The 17,160-nt window shown below is 42.9% G+C and overlaps 1 protein-coding gene and 1 pseudogene across 2 annotated transcripts in view; both read left to right on the top strand.

Moving 5' to 3' along the window:
- The window catches only part of LOC142659069 (ectonucleoside triphosphate diphosphohydrolase 8-like), a 30,544-nt pseudogene extending 23,519 nt beyond the window's left edge, over positions 1-7,025 (top strand).
- Positions 7,026-7,412: 387 nt separating this feature from the next.
- LOC142659067 (ectonucleoside triphosphate diphosphohydrolase 8-like) overlaps positions 7,413-17,160 on the top strand; it is a 46,280-nt gene continuing 36,532 nt past the window's right edge. Inside the window, exon 1 of one of the 2 annotated variants that reach the window (XM_075834788.1) lies at positions 7,413-7,485. In XM_075834788.1, the coding sequence (XP_075690903.1) occupies positions 7,468-7,485 (18 nt within the window). In that variant the 5' untranslated portion in view covers positions 7,413-7,467. Of the gene's footprint in view, positions 7,486-14,557; positions 15,646-17,160 lie in introns of those variants that run through there. The other variant, XM_075834789.1, reaches the window with a different exon arrangement.

Genomic DNA, 17,160 nt, shown 5'->3' with positions numbered 1-17,160 from the left:
GTTTTGATTGGTGGGGGTCCGAGCACTGAGACCCCCACCAATCGCTAAAACGAAGCAGCAGAAGCTGTGTGAGTGCTCAGCCGCTTCGTTTCTGTTCGGCTTTTTCCGGAAAGCCGATGTAGCATTGTACGGGCTCATAGACTTTCTTTTGAGTCCGTAAACTGCTACATCGATTTCTGGAAAAAGCCGAAAAGAAACGAAGCGGCTGAGCGCTCACACAGCACAGCTTCTGCTGCTTCGTTTCAGTGATTGGTGGGGGACTCAGTGCCCGGATTGTTGAAAGCAGATCCCGCCGAGGTTGACGATTCTGGGTTTTTTATTTTCTGTTAACACACAGAAATGTATTTGATCATTGTCCTATTTTTCTATTTCTTACTGTATTTTTTATTGAAATAAATATTTCTTCCAAGTATTCCTTTAGTGGTAATTGGATGAGACCAATCTCTAACAAAATATACGGTGCTCTGGATCTTGGTGGTGCCTCCACGCAGATCAGCTTTATCCCAAAAGTGGATATTGAAGATGCAAACGAAAAAGCAGAATTTAAACTATATGGCTTCCCGTACACTATCTACACTCACAGCTTCCTGTGCTATGGGCAAAAACCAGGCTCTGATGCAGATGCTGGTACAGGCAACACAGGTGAGAAACAAAATATGAGAGAGAGAGAGAGAGAGAGAGAGAGAGAGACAGAGAGACAGAGAGACAGAGAGACAGAGAGACAGAGAGACAGAGAGACAGAGAGACAGAGAGACAGAGAGACAGAGAGACAGAGAGACAGAGAGACAGAGAGAGAGAGAGAGAGAGAGAGAGAGAGAGAGAGGAGAGAGAGAGAGAGAGAGAGAGAGAGAGAGAGAGAGAGAGAGAGAAGAGAGAGAGAGAGAGAGAGAGAGAGAGAGAGAGAGAGAGAGAGAGAGAGAGAGAGAGAGAGAGAGAGAGAGAGAGAGAGATCATTTTTAATGGTAAAACTGTCAATTTGCTAACATTTTTTATTTCATTTTTTACAGGGAAAGGACCTGCTTAGTCCAGTAAACATTCCTTGCTATCCAAAAGGATATTGGGAAACCATTACCCTACAGTCTCTCTATAACAGTCCCTGCACTGTAAACTTTGCTCCAGCAACACCACTGACTGACATGTTTAACATAACTGGTACCGGCAATGCTGCCCAGTGCTATGACATTCTCAAAAACATCTATAACTTTAGCTCCTGTTCGGATAATCTCTCCTGCTCATTTAATAGAGTTTACCAGCCACCTGTTGTTGGAAACTTTTTTGTAAGTAGCTCTGGAATTCATAGCACACAGGAATATATTGGAGTACAACACTAAAGAAAGTAAATGGTCCATTTTAAAGGGTGTCACATGTGTCAATTTCAAAGAAAAAAGGCTGAGAAACTGACATTTGGTGGCCACCAAAGGAACTAGGCGGACGGGGCACAGTCAATTGGGCAATGTGTCTCAGCGGCTGATAATACTGTATGACACCAGCGTACATTTATATAGAACGGTTACATGCATAGACATAGCAGAGCCAAATGTTACTGTGTGATTAAGGGCTGATAGCTGTGGAATGAACGATTCAGCCCACCATTATAAATTACTAAGGCCTCATGCACATAACAGCACGGACGCCCCGAGAAGTGTCATCCATGGGCTGTCCGCAATCACGGGCCGTGCACACACACAATATGTGCATTGACTTCAAGGAGACCGGACTGCAATTGCGGTCCGTAAAATGACAAGTCCTATTTCTTTTGCGGTTCAGGCTCCGGGCAATGCACGGACCGTGGAAACCACGGTCTTGTGCATTGCCCCATAGGATATAATCTGCCCTATACTATCCGCAATTGCGTCTCCATATAGTATGTGGACGCAAATTCACGGTCGTGTGCACCGGGCCTTAGGTTTTATCCTGTATGGAAATGTTAACACTAAGCAGAAAAAAACCCACAACAAATCACCGGAAGGTGATAGTACTAGTGGAGAGAACACATGGAATAATGGAATGCTGCACAATAGCGAGCCTTGCGTGCACAATAGCGAGCCAATATAACAAAACTAAAATGATACTAATTTTCAATAGCAGCCAGGTATATCTGTCTGGTAACATGATGACGTGCTTTACTGGCAATGTATAACTCATTCTTTGTGTTTCACATCCCCACCAGGCTTTCTCTGCTTTCTTCTACACATTTGACTTTCTCAACTTGACATCAGGACAAAGTTTGTCTACAGTTAAAAGTACAGTGGAGACTTTCTGTGCACGGGAATGGACTGAGGTATGTTTATAGAAAACCACCATCTTTCCTGCGGGCCGCCTTCAGAATAAAAATCTTTGCTTACCTCTAGCCCTCAGCTCCAGCGCTGGGGACCAGTATGACTTTGTCCTGCCGAGGGCAGAACTGGGTGTACTGGTAGCTCTAGCGTATGAAGGGGATAGCACCATCATATTACGCAGTGCTGTACAGAGTCAATACTTACAATCTAATTTCCCGGTCTCAGACATACACAGGGGACAATTTCATAGGGAGTCAATTAATCTATCAGTCTGTTTTTGGAGTATGGAAGAAAACGGGAAAACCCAAAGGAAACCCACGCAGACACGGGAAACCCACGCAGACACGGGAAACCCACGCAGACATGGGAAGAACATACACACTCCATGCAGTGTTGTGAGGACTGCATGCACTAGAGCACTGGTCTCCAACCTGTGGCTATCCAGTAGTTGCAAAACTACAACTCCCAGCATGCCCTGACTACCGCAGGTTTATGGAACTCTGGATAGAATTGTGTTTCTTTTTGTTTTATTCCGACATGTTAATTGTATCATTTTGTGTTTTCCAGCTCCGATCATCTTTCTCTAAGGAAAACATGTATCGTCTTCGAGATTATTGTGCTAACGCCAACTATATCCTGTCTCTGCTGCTGGATGGCTACAAATTTAATGATGAATCCTGGAAATCCATCAGCTTCATGAAACAGGTGATCTCAATATATTGGAGTTCTGCATGTGTACTATAGAGCCGCTCTTAAAGGGGTTGTCCAGGCACAGACAACTGATGACCTATTCACGGGATAGGTCATCAGTATATGTTCGGTGGGGGTCCGACACCCAGACCAGGCATCAATCAGCTGCTCCGGCTTCCCCTGGGCCCCCGGATGTTATGAAGGGTATGCAGTTTTCGGATCCGGAAGCAAATGACCCCGACTACTGCAAAGCGGCCGTGCTACAGAACAGCAACTCTGCTCCTATTCACTTAAATAGGAGCAGAGCTGCAGTACTGAAGTTCAGCCGCTATTCCGTGACCGATAGGATAGGTCATCAGTTGTCCGTGCGTGGACAACCCCTTTAATCGTCGAATTGGGGCAAAATCACGCCTTGCAGAGTCAGGTTAAGGGTAAATTCACATGTCCTGGATATTTCCACATTGAAAATCTGCAACAATTTACTGCTCTAATACACGTGGATGGAGTATTTAAAACCGCATCCACATGTAGTGGAAAAAAATAAGTGCAGAATTCAGGGCTGCTGCAGATGTTCAAATACGCAGCATGTAAATTCATTTGCAGATTTGTCACAGATCATCACTGTGGATATCACACATTGCAATGCAAAGGGTCAAATCCGCAGCAAATCCTCAGAAAAACATGCAGGTGACAATTGCAGATTTTGCAGCTCTTTTCACATAAAATCTGCAATGGGATTTTTTCCGCCATGTCTGGACTCACCCTAATTCTAATTAACTGAAAATTGTAACTAGCAAACTGACCACAATACAGCCTCTATATTACATCCGCAAATCCTGGACCCCCGCAAAGCTACTGAACCGAGCTTGGATCAACATCAGTTTCTTTGCTGTTCTAGTAGGACCTGCTGCAGTAATATGGACATTAAAATGCAGATGACTAAAAAAAAAAACGCAGATGACCGGTCTACTGTAAGGCCTAATGCACACAATCGTGCAGTATTTATAGTCAGTAAATACTGCATGGATAGGCCGCGGTGTGTCATCCGCAATTGTGGAACGTGCTCACAGTAATAAGTAGAGGAGCGGTCCTTTTTTTGCGGCTCTTTTCTACGGCCCGGACACACACACCCATAAATATACGGGGAGGTGTCCGTGGCTGATAGAAATGAATGGGTCAGTATTTTATCCGCAATTACGGATCCGTAATTGCAGATAAAAACTACAGTCGTGTGCATGAGGCCTTAGGCTGGATTCACACGAGCATGTTCGGTCCGTAAAGGACGGAACGTATTTCGGCTGCAAGTCCCGGACCGAACACAGTACAGGGAGCCGGGCTCCTAGCATCATAGTTCTGTACGACGCTAGGAGTCCCTGCCTCTCCGTGGAACTACTGTCCCATACTGAAAACATGATTACAGTACGGGACAGTTGTCCCGCAGCGAGGCAGGGACTCTTAGCGTCGTACATAACTATGATGCTAGGAGCCCGGCTCCCTGCAGTGTGTTCGGTCCGGGACTTGCGGCCGGAATACGTTCCGTCCTTTACGGACCGAACATGCTCGTGTGAATCCAGCCTTACAAAGGAGTCAATTTAGTAAGTGGTTGATTTCCCAGCACTACTACTTTACAGCTGAATATTATTGCTTTATTTAGAAAGATTTTTGTCCTACAGAATACGGGCACCATTTACCGCCGAATGGACGGCCTATTGTCTGGTTGAATTATAAAACACACATATTCCGACAGGTTTACTAAAGTCCCTCATCTCCTACTTTCCACTTTTACAGGCTGCAAACACCGACATTGGCTGGACATTGGGCTACATGCTGAACTTGACCAACATGATCCCATCTGAGGCCCCGTCCACCATGAAAATACAGAGCTACGGTGTCTGGGTGGCTGCCATTTTCTTCATTGTCTTCAGCCTGGCCCTTGGATTGGTTATGTTGTATTTGTATTTTCGATAGCTGAGATCTTTCATACACTTAGTAGAACATGAAGGATAAAAAACATAAAACAACATAAATACCAAAGTACTCTATGTAGACTAATAAATATACAACTACAGGTTGTGAAATCAAATCAAATGGCCGTGATATCGATTCCGCCCTCTATCGGATGGACTGCCTAACTGTTGGAAGAAAGCTGGGTGTAGCCAAATTGGGTAATGGGGGGGGACGGACTGCACATTACAAAATGTCTCTCTCATCACCTGTATGGATACAAGACATCTACCCAACCTTTCTATTCTCTCGTTGGATCCTCATGGATATAAAAACTTACATATTATGAGTATGGCTGAGATAGATGACTTTCCTCTGAGCTATGTTGGTCCCAAACAGTTCTCAGTCAACGTCAAGACTTTTGGCTCTCATGAAATGATTCTTGGATCACGACAAAGAAGATGACATGGATTGACGTCTTTCCAAGGCTCCACATTCCCGAAACTTCATCTTTGAGCATAAACAGACCCTGGAAATAAATAAGAAGCAGAGATGGATGTTGAAGTAAATGTACGCACAGCCCCAATGAAGGAAACAAATACTAAAATGAATAATTAGTGTCAGGGGTATATGTAGGGGCGAGCGGCCTCTATAGCCGTGATGCTGGGCTTTTTACTAGACCTCCGTTCTGTTTCAGGAGGACATAGTGCTTGCCCAACCTTCCCCTTCTCATGTTTTCCAACCTGTCTTGAAGTGAAAGTTTACCTTTTGAACATCAATTTTTTTTTAATTTCTTAATATATCTGTATAGGCTCCATTTTTCTGTTACAGAGCTCCAAATCCCTTGCATAGCCGTAGAGTTAAAAGAGAGAATTCTTGCTGCCTGCAGCCACCAGTAGAGGGCGCGTATGAGCTTACTGTATACCATGAATACATTGAACTCAATAGTAACACAGTATGCAGTAGGATTATAAACTCCCTCCATTGGTGGCTGCGGCAAACCAGAATTGTATCATTTAACTCTATGGGGGAGGTATAGTAAAACTGCGCCAGTCTTAATTAAAAACAAGCTAGAGTAAGATGCAACAAATTTAAGTGGCATAAATTTGTTGCATCTTTGGCTGTACATGCGACATTGAATGAAATATACGCCAGCCAGGAGCTGGAATAGTTTTACGCTATAATTTATGACCGTTTCTGGCATAAATTAAAGTAAATGTGTCAGGTCGCGGGGCAACTCGCCTGTTCTGCTCAGCTCCACCCACTTTTTTAAAAGTGTCGATAGCGGGAAAAGCATCTCTTCAGCCATTTGTGATATCGCTATGCCAGAAAAATGGCAAGGAACATTGTTAACTTTCCCCCATATCTGTGTAGGGGATTCGTAACTCTGTATAATTAGAGATCCCCCCCCCCCCCACAAATAAAATAATTAAAAAATAAACTATGAAAAGGGTTGTTGTATAAGATTAGAAAAACTATTTTCCAAAACTAACACACACATGTCCATGGGTTGTGTCTAGTATTACAGCTTAGCTCCATTGTAGTGAATGGTGCTGAGCTTCAATACCTCACCCAACCTGAGGAGAAAGGTGGCGCTGTTTCTTGCAAGAATGCAGCCATGTTTTTCTAATACGTCACAACCTATTTAAGAAATTAATCAGCACAGGATTCTGGACCTAAAAGAATAGGATGTTAAAGGGTGAACATTCACTTTGAGTAACTGTCAACTTTAAAGTATAAGCCCTACACATTAAAATCTGCCCATGACCTAAATGTAAAAGGAAAATTGTAGTATTGTCTGCTCGACAGAATAACAATCTTCTCTTGGTTATAGGTTTCCCATTGAGTTAATGGGTACCCTGTCAACACTGACATTACGATCTTCTCTTTTCTGACAGAAGAACGTGGGGGCACCTGCCAGGAAGACCCCCAGTATGTCAGAAGGGGTTCATGAATAGGGATTGTCCAAAAGGTAAACCCTTTTTAAGAAAGCATTTCGTAAAAATAATATATAGGGTCTTTTGTTTTGCAAATTTTACTCTTGAAACCAAAAAATGTTTTTCTTTTTTTTTCTCTTGTGTCTTGTAAATAAAGATAAAAAATTCCATGCAAGTGCAGTTTGTTTATTGTTTTTTTATGTGTTTCAGTTCGTGCTTTAGATCACTAGATTACAATTTACGTTACTTTTATGTGGTTTTTTTTTTAGCTAGTTTACCAATTAACTTGAACGTACAAGTGATGGCCGTCCTTATCAAGTGAAAGCAGATGTTTACAATGAACTGTTTTAAGGTTGTACACTAATAAAAAACTACTCCCTCTTTTGTACTTATATCACTGCTTCTAAGATGTTTTTCATTTGAGACTGATAGACAAAAACAAATGTATCACCTATGATCATAGTGCAAATTTAGTTGAATTAATGAAATGTAAGTAGAAGAGAAATATTGTGTTTATTATTTTTTCATAATGTTGTAGCTATTTCATATCCATTGCAGGCATACACATCCATCCTGAATTGTCTGTACAGATAGACAGTGCAACAAGTGTGTGCTATATGGCAGCTGCAATGAAGGTAAGTCAATCCATAGAGACCAGGGAATGACGAGAGAGCTGTATACGGAGTATTATCTGTGTGTAAAGGGTTGCTATTCTGCCTTAGCATGGCTCCAGCAGTATAATGTCAGCTATCCTCTAATGATAATGAGATGACTCCGGTGACTCTATCCCAATCTACTCAGTAAAGTTTAAAGTGATCTGCAGAAAACTGTTTGCGCCCCAGTGGCCAATGTGAAAACTGTAATATTTCAGTCACATAAGAAATCCACATCAATAATATTTAAAAGAAACCGCAACATGTTTATAATAAAATCCTGCTTAAGCTAACGTTGTCATCTTATATCTGGAGTGTTGTGACATAAAGTACTGATCATGGATGGCAGGTTGTTTTCTGCACTTTTTGTCTCTCATCCTATTGAACATCACTACAAACAGCAACCTGCCAGCTTAAAACTGCTGATAACAGGGAACAATAGACAGCCAATAAGCTTTTGTGTCACTTTAGGTTTGCTTAGTAAATTGCCATTTTCCTGGATATTCGGGCTAAGGGTATGTTCACATGGCCTATTTACGGACGTAATTCGGGCGTTTTTGCCCCGAATTACGTCCGAAAATAGCGCCTCAATAGCGCTGACAAACATCTGCCCATTGAAAGCAATGGGCAGACCTTTGTCTGTTCACACGAGGCGTAATTTACGCGCCGCTGTCAAAAGACGGCGCGTAAATAGACGCCCGCGTCAAAGAAGTGACATGTCACTTCTTTGCCCGTAATTGGAGCCGTTATTCATTGACTCCAATGAATAGCAGCGCCAATTACGTCCGTAATTGACACGGCGTTCAAGCGCCTGCACATGCCGTTACGGCTGAAATTACGGGGATGTTTTCAGGCTGAAACATCCCCGTAATTTCAGCTGTTACGGACGCCCTCGTGTGAACATACCCTAAGAAGTATTTCTCATTCGTTCGTAATCTGGCTCAGACTCTGACACCTGTAAAACAGGCCTGGCTTTTGTCATCAGTCCTTGAGTCTATATTACGACATTGATATCCTTCTGAATCACTTTATAGACAGTTCCTCGATCAGAGGTCAAGTGGTATAAGATCTCATTATTTTCAATGTGTTGTGTAACTTTTCAGTTTTATTTTACGGCTCTTGTAAACATTTAACGCAAGTGCAGACTGTCCTGGGAATAAGATGGAACCAGTTTTATGGGAGAAGAAATTGAATTTCTTCCATTCTCTGCTTAAAGGGGTGTCAAGGTCTGGAAGCAGGTTCAGAGTCCAGCAGCTGAAACAATCTAGAAGGAGGGTGCTATTAAGCAAGAGTAGTAAAGATAAATACCGCCTGTATTAGGATTGCTAAAATCACTTTAATTATGTTAAATTAAAAATTTGGCTAACCTAGCCAAATTTTCAAGTAGTTTGTAGTGTAAGGCAGAGACGTGGTTAGAAGCAAACTGAGTTCAGTATACAAATAAGCAGCAACAGTTTGTAGTGTAAGGAAGAGATGTGGTCAGAAGAAAACCAAGTTCAGTACACAAATAAGCAGCAGCAGTTTGTAAAGTAATGCGGCAAGCAGCAATAAACTGTTCAATAATCTGGCAATTAAGAAGTGCAAGGGTAAGGTTTATGCTGTATACAAGGTCAGAGGGTACGGCTAGAAAGACCTGATATAAGATTGCTAATTATCAGACCTTGCTGATACTGGAAAAGGAGCTGTCCAGTATCCAAGATAGCTTACTGCTGGAACAGTAGAGTTTCTGGAATTAAATCATGACAGGTTTATATATATATATATATATATATATATATATATATATATAATGAGAAAAGGAATAAAGCAGCACAGCAACAGCAGTGGGTGCAGGCCTCCTAGGTTGAGGCTAGGAACCCTTGTTAATGTGCTGCCTCTTAATTTACATTTTTTGGGGATTTTATATATATATATATATATATATATATATATATATATATACCTTTTCATTTGCCCTATAAGTACAGTACATGTTCACCTGGTAGAAGGGATTCCTTCAGCACTGCCCCTCCTTAAAGAGGCTCTGTCACCAGTTTCTAAGTGCCCTATCTCCTACCTAATCTGAAAGGCGCTGTAATGTAGATGTTTTAAAAAAAAATTAAAAACTTTTATTATTGACCAAGTTATGATGATTTTTAGTTTTATGCTAATTTGTTCTAAATGCCCAACTGGGCATTTTTTACTTTTGACCAAGTGGGCGTTGTAAAGAGAAGTGTATGAGTAAGAAGTGTATCTCGCGAGATCACGCTGTGCTGTCACTCCCAAAGTAACTTTACCGGAGTGTCGGGAGAATGAAAAGACATCGCCTCCAGCCAGGAGGCCATGACTTTTCATTCTCCCGACACTCCGGTAAAGTTACTGTGGGAGTAAGTGAAAGCACAGCGTGATCTCGCGAGATCACGATGTGCTGTGAGTACAGCTGGACATGAATAAAGAGAAGTGTATGACGCTGATTGCTCAGCATCACACACTTGTCTTTACAATGCCCACTTGGTCAAAAGTAAAAATGCGCCCAGTTGGGCATTTAGAATAAATTAACATAAAATAAAAAAAAAAAAAAAAAAATTATCTACATTACAGCGCCTTTCAGATTAGGTAGGAGATAGGGCACTTATAAACTGGTGACAGAGCCCCATGTACACGACAGTATTTTTCATCAGTAATTACGGACCCATTAATTTCTATTGCCCACGGACATCTTTCAGTATTTTTACTGATGGGTGTCCGTGCTGAAAAAAATCATAGAACCCGTCCTATTCTTGTCAGTAATTATGGCACAGACTCTCCCATAGAAGCCTATGGGAGCTTCTGTAAATACGGACGGCTACTGATGTGCATCCGTAAACCATCAGTATTTACGGAAGCATTGCTAGGCAGCATGTTGATGACATCATTTGCAACCTCCCTCTTTTTTGTAAGGATCCATATATACGGATGCAATACGGACCGTATTTACGGTCAGTATTTCGGGATAGATCAAAATACTGTCGTGTGCATGGGGCCTAAGAACTTTGTATGTAAATACTAATAGATTCCCATTGAGTTCAAAGTCATTGCAATGGTCATAGATTTTCTCGGCCCCCACATTGTTATCCAAACAAGCCAATTTCTGAAAATCTAAAAAAGTGAATGGGTCATGAAAAGTAATGTGGGTTTATCTCTTAGAAAAAATGGATAGACTAAACTTCTGTGCAACCTGCAAAATTAATCCAGTCCTTGGTAGAGACCAACCCATACCAGCATCTCAAGACCTTACTCATTGATACCCATGCAAACGCTCAGAGGCGTAGCTTAAGGCTGGATTCACACGACCATGTTACGTCCGTAATGGACGGAACGTATTTCGGCCACTAATCCCATAACTATGATGCTAGGAGCCCGGCTACCTGCACTGTGTTCGGTCTGGGATTAGCGGCCGAAATACGTTCCGTCCATTACGGTCGTAACATGGTCGTGTGAATCCAGCCTAAGGCTGGGTTCACACGTGGCGGAATTTCACTTGAATTCCGCTGCGGACACTCCGCAGCGTTAATCCGCAGTGGAGCCGTTTCTGCATTGACTTCCACTTCTATTTAGAAGTGTTCGTTTAGACGATGCGTAAAATTCCGCTGCGGAGCATAGGCTGCGGAGCGGAATTTGGTGTCCGCAGCATGCTCTGTCAGTTGCGGACCAGTGGCGGACTGGTTGCGGACTCATGGCGGAATTTCTCCATTGACTTCAATGGAGATTCTAAGTTCCGCAATGAAGTCCGCAGCTGTCATGCACATGTTATGTGCGCTGCGGATGCGTCTTGGTTTTTTGACATGACATTTCTTCATTCTGGCTGGACCTATGTATTTCTAGGTCTACAGCCAGACTGAGGAAGTCAATGGGGCTCCCGTAATTGCGGGAGCGTTGCTAGGAGACGTCAGTAAATAGTCACTGTCCAGGGTGCTGAAAGAGTTAAGCGATCGGCAGTAACTGTTTCTGCACCCTGGACAGTGACTACCGATCCCAATATACAGCAACCTGTAAAAAAAATAGAAGTTCATACTTACCGAGAACTCCCTGCTTCTGTCTCCAGTCCGGCTTCCCAGGATGACGTTTCTGTCTAAGTGACGGCTGCAGCCAATCACAGGCTGCAGCGGTCACATGGACTGCCACGTCATCCAGGGAGGTCGGGCTGGATGCCGAAAGAGGGACGCGTCACCAAGACAACGGCCGGTAAGTATGAAATCCGTTTATTTTCACTAGGGAAAGTGCTGGCCCTTCTCTCTATCCTGCACTGAATAGAGAGAAGGGAAGCACTTTTCCCGCAGTCCGCAGCAGCTAGTCCGCATCAATTTACTGCACATTTTGGGCAGATCCGCCGCAGAATCTGCAACGCAGATTCTGTGCGGCATTGATGCGGACAGCTGCGGAGGAAATCCGCCACGTCTGGCCGTGCCCTAAAGCTCCTGGGCCCCAATGCAAAATCTGTAACTGGCGCCTCAATTAACTTGTGCCATTTATAATACTAGTGTCTTCCTAGGGTGCAGTCACACGCGGCAGATTTTGTTGCAGAAATTCTTCTAAGCAGATCCTGCAGAAATGCATGTACCTGTTGCAGAAATTTCCGCAACAAAATCTGCCGCGTGTGACTGCACCCTTATGTGGCATAGGAACCTTTGGGCTCGGTGCGACAACATACGACATACAACACCATTTATACTGGACAGCCAAGGCTTTAAAAGTAGTTAGTCTCTACTACAGTATTTTTTCCCAATAAAAGCTCAAATACATGGGACTTGAACAACTTATTAATCATAGTTCGTTTTATCATTTCTCAAAAGTTTTGAGACGAAATCTGTAATAATAATAAAGTGCCAGTAGGTGGCACTGCAATTCCCAGCATTCATACAATATAGCGGAAATTTGCATTGCAACAATACAGCATACAGACACAAATTCCCTCCACTGTTCTGCCATTTGTAACCTGATAATGTCATTGATGTATACACCCTGCCATAAACAAGCTTGAAACGTTGAAGGATCGATTTTGATATTGGATTCCCCCATTAATATGCAAGCTCAGCATGGCCAAAAGTGCATGCTAACTCCATGAAGGTCAAGAGAGATAAGCGGCTTCCAGATACCTTTGTGTTGCTTATCTTGAGTAAATACTAAAAACCAAACAGGAGAAATGCAACTTATTTGATTTATTGTGTCCCAAAAATATGATGGGGATCTGGCAGTACCATCAAAATGAATGGGGTTTTACACTGGGGAATTATCAGGCAAACACTCGTTCATGGTTTTCAAAAAGTAAAATATTATCGTTGTCAGCAGCACACTGTGAAAACATGGAGACGCGCTGCCGACATGATAATGTATCGCTCGTCCCCATACAAAGCTCCTTGTGACAGGAGCAAACGAGCGCCGATCAACGAGCTAAAATGATCAAAATCGGCCAGTGTAATAGGACCTTTGCACTGCTAGTGGGTCCTTTGGCAAACGTCTAATGTCTATGGGCATCTTAAAGGTGGTCTGTACTTATTGCCAGTTTGTCTAGTGACCTTACCTTACATGATTTCACGTAGAAGAGGACAGGGTCTCTAATAATAACCTGTTTGTGCCATAAAATCAACACAAGATAATGAGTCAGTCTGTAGCAGGGCATAAAGTTTCTGCAGCAGATGATCTGGGTGAAATGTAATAGGAGACGTAGTAATTTTGTTTGCACCATAATAAAGTTGTGACAATTCTGCCATTGTCTGTGCTCTCTACACGGGGAGAGGTAGAAATTAAACTACTTAATCCCTTACTGCCAAGTTTACAATAACACAAGAATACCAACCTTGCCAGCCTAATAATATGGTTGTCTGTGTATAATACACTAGTACAGACTTCTACCTCCCATCTGCTCATCCTAGATCTCCCCACATATACTCCTGTCCCTCTCTTCTTTCTTTATTCAGACATATATTTATTATATTTATCCAAAAATTGACCACCTTTTTATCTGGGCAGAGTTCTTCATACTGCTGGGTGATCATGAAAAAATGTCATTAGAATTAAAGTGAAGCTGGACTTTTGTGTTCACTTTTATGTGATTGCTTAAATCAGGGGTGGGGAACGTCCGGCCCGCATGATCATCTGGTCCGGTCCGGCCTCACTCAGACCGGCGAGCTACGCTGTTTTCTTCTTCCTGGTCGGAAATCAGCAGGAACACAGAGAGGTAGAACGGTGTTTAGGGGGCCCCGTTCTAGAGATGGCTGCGGGTCCCAAAGGCAAATTTTTAAGTTGATCATTTTATACGGCCCGCGAATGATGTTATAAATATCCAAATGGCCCTATGCAGGAAAAAAGGTTCCCCACCCCTGGTTTAAATGCATTTTACAGGTGACGTTATGGAGTCAATGGTGAATTTATCATAGAGGATGACCATGTAGCTACTATAGGACCCAGATTTAGGTGTGCTTGGCCCTTTTTAAAAAAATTTATTATAGGTAATGTAAACCTGTGCAAGACTCCTCATCTCTATAGAAACCACAATGTTCGTAAACTAGGGAGGGGCAAACCAGCTAGAGGGTCTTACTATTCTCTTCTACAAGGGCCAAAAAGGAGGGTAGTGTGAACAAGCACAGGGCACCTCCTCACAAAGAAAGGAGGATGGGATGGTGTGAACCAGCGCCGTTTCCTTTTTCTTTATATACATGTCTTGGTTATACATACATGCAGTAGCCACATATGGTGAATGTCCTAGGTTCTCAACTTGTGGTTCATGTATTCCAAGAGTAAGAGCAGAAAAAGAGAAACTTGATCCAGCGCTGGGTTTAAAAGGAAGTAATATTCCATGGCAACACGCCATGAGTAAGGACAAGCGATTTGTCTGAAACGCGTAGGCCTGCTATCTGATGCATCCACCCCTTTGTATATGGACTTTTTAAAACATTTGGAATAAAGTGGAATATTATTTCCTTTTAAACTCAGCGCTGGATCAAGTTTCTCTTTTTCTGCTTTGATCTTCATCGTGTGCCGCCACGAGGATCCGTGCGCTGTCCGAGCTCGGACATAGGATCCTCCCCCATTTAATTCCAAGAGGTAGATATCATGTCCCTAGGGTGTACTCCATCTGTACTCATTCAGTGCTATCAATAGGGTCAGCACAGTGTATGATACTATGATCCTAACCTTGGTGGTTTAGGGACGTTGAGCAGCTCTCTGAGTGGCATAGGTCTCCTATTCCCACATCCAAAGAATTTCTGGAGGAAAAGGATGGAATCTAAATATATTACATTTTAAGGTAAAGAAAAATCATTAAGTTGCACATCATTTATTTTTCAGGTCCAAAATTCTGGACTGATAAATGTTATAATATATCCTCATAGGGTTCAGAGATCCGTTGTGTCTGTTACATGGCTCTAAATGCCCTGCTCCGCTTCATGCAGTCATAAATGATCACATTCTGTCTGCCAGCAGCCACCGCTGAGATGATGTATCTAAGCCTATAATGTGTTACACTGTTTTCCGAGGCAGTGCATCTAAGCCTATCACATGTGATACTGTCTGCTGAGCTGCTGTATCTAATCCTATCATGTGTTAAATAGTTTGCTGAACTGTTTTTTAAGGTCTATTGTGTGATACTACTTGCTGAGCCAGAGTATCTAAGCCTATCGTGTGTGATACGGTCTACTGAGCTGGTGTATCTTAGTTTATCATATTTAAAACTGTGTGCTAAAGCAGTGTATCTAAGCCTATCAGGTGTGATACGGTCTGCCGGGCCGAGGTATCTAAGCCTATCATGTGTGATACTGTCTGATGAGCTGGTGTATCTAAATCTGTTTTTGTTTTGTTTTTTTCCCTTTTCTGTGCCCTGAGCTTCTGTAACGTCAACATTCTGCAAAGTAAATCAATAACCTTGGCACATGGTATAATGTAAAATGAGATTATAATTGTGTCTAACAGCTTCACTTGGCAAGTCAATGTTTTGAAACTTTGTGCCAGGTTAAAAAATGTTGGCACCAGACCTACTGCAGGTGATTGGATACCTGCTTAGAGGGAGAGGTAGTGAACCTGCTGCTGCATCACACACACAATGACTCTACACATTGCACCTTGACCCGTGGGAAGAGGAGAGGTAGGGAGATCTCTCCGGACTGTAGCTGACACTAACAAGGACAGGTACGTTCCCTTTCCACTCACCCCTCTTTCTTTGGCATTATACCAAGGCCTCCTGGCTTCTAGGAACTGAACTCTTTTGGGTTGGAGAAGAGTTTAGGTTGTCACTGACTCACCGTCACCGGTGTTATCTGTATTTTGTGATGTGCCCTTTTAGGATATATTTAATAATTAATCGGAGCCATTAAAGCAGCCCAGCTCTCAGCACTGGAGGATCCCAAAGTCACTCCTTATAAACTCTGGATGGCACAGGCAACTTACCCATAATGGTCTCTTTTGTATTATTTTTTATTCTTATTGTCCTTAACTGTTGGGATGTGATCGGTAACAGCTCGATCTTGCGTGTCAGAGACATGCAGGACCCGCTGACACTAAATCCGTCAGTCCCGCGTATCTGACGGATTCAGGTTTCAGCACTAGATACAGCTGCTCTGTATACAGGATAGTAAGCAGCTGTATCTCAAAAATGTCTATTACTTTTATTAAAAAGTATTTATAAAGATGCACCAATCGCACTAAGGCTGAATTCAGATGACCGTAGTATACGTCCGTGTGATGGCCGTTAAAACAACGGCCGACTTCTGTCTCTCAACCCTGAAACTATTCTCCTCTGGGCCCCTTCCCTGGATTTCAAACCCCCAAAAAACTGATTACTTGGATGCTGTAAGCGGCTACATTACTTATCCCACTACATTGGAGAGACCTTGAACCCCCCCCCCCCCCCCCCCGATACAGCATTGGCGAGAAAAAGTTCATCAAATGTTTTGGTTTGAGGAATTATGTGGGTGGGAACAAAATAGTAGGCAAAGATTCCTCCGAACATGGGATGGCTGGATTAGGCTTCGTTCACATCTGCGTCAGGGCTCCGTTCCGACGTTCCATTGGAGCTTTCTGACGGAACGGAGCCTTGACTGACACAAACTGAAACCAGAGGTTTCCGTCTACATCACCATCGATGTGACGGATCCGGTGCCAATGGTTTCAGTTTGTCTCCGTTGTGCAAGCGTTCCGTCGTTTTGACGGGATGAATACCGTAGTCGACTCGACCCTAAATATATTTCTTTCTGTATCCCGTTACTACCTTCCCCAACAGCTTTATATAGGATGTGGCGGCGAGAAGCATCTCCGCCAAAGTTCTTGCTTTTTGTTTATGATGTATTGTTCTGGTCTCGATATTGGCTTGTTTTGTATTCACGTGAGTGTTCCGTTCCAATGTTGTGGACAAATGTTGTGAAACAAAACAACGACCGTCACACGGACGCATGTATTTCAATGGGGCTGTTCAAACGGCCGTTGTTTCAACGGACCGTGTGAAGGGTCGGTTGAAAAATAAAACATGTCCTATTTTCTTCCGTTTTCACGGATCCCTCGACAGACTCAAATCTATGAGGGATCGGAGAAAACGGGACCCGCGAGGGTGCAACTCGGACGTCAAAAAGCATCAGTTTTTCACGTCTGAGTTTGCACTCGTAAGTGTGAATATGACCTAATAGACATTTATTTAAAAAAATATGTCGA

The sequence above is a fragment of the Rhinoderma darwinii genome, chromosome 8, assembly GCF_050947455.1.
Source record: "Rhinoderma darwinii isolate aRhiDar2 chromosome 8, aRhiDar2.hap1, whole genome shotgun sequence".
NCBI lineage: Eukaryota > Metazoa > Chordata > Amphibia > Anura > Rhinodermatidae > Rhinoderma > Rhinoderma darwinii.
The sequence above is the reverse complement of the archived record's forward strand: the minus strand, read 5'-3'. Positions and strand labels throughout refer to the sequence as shown.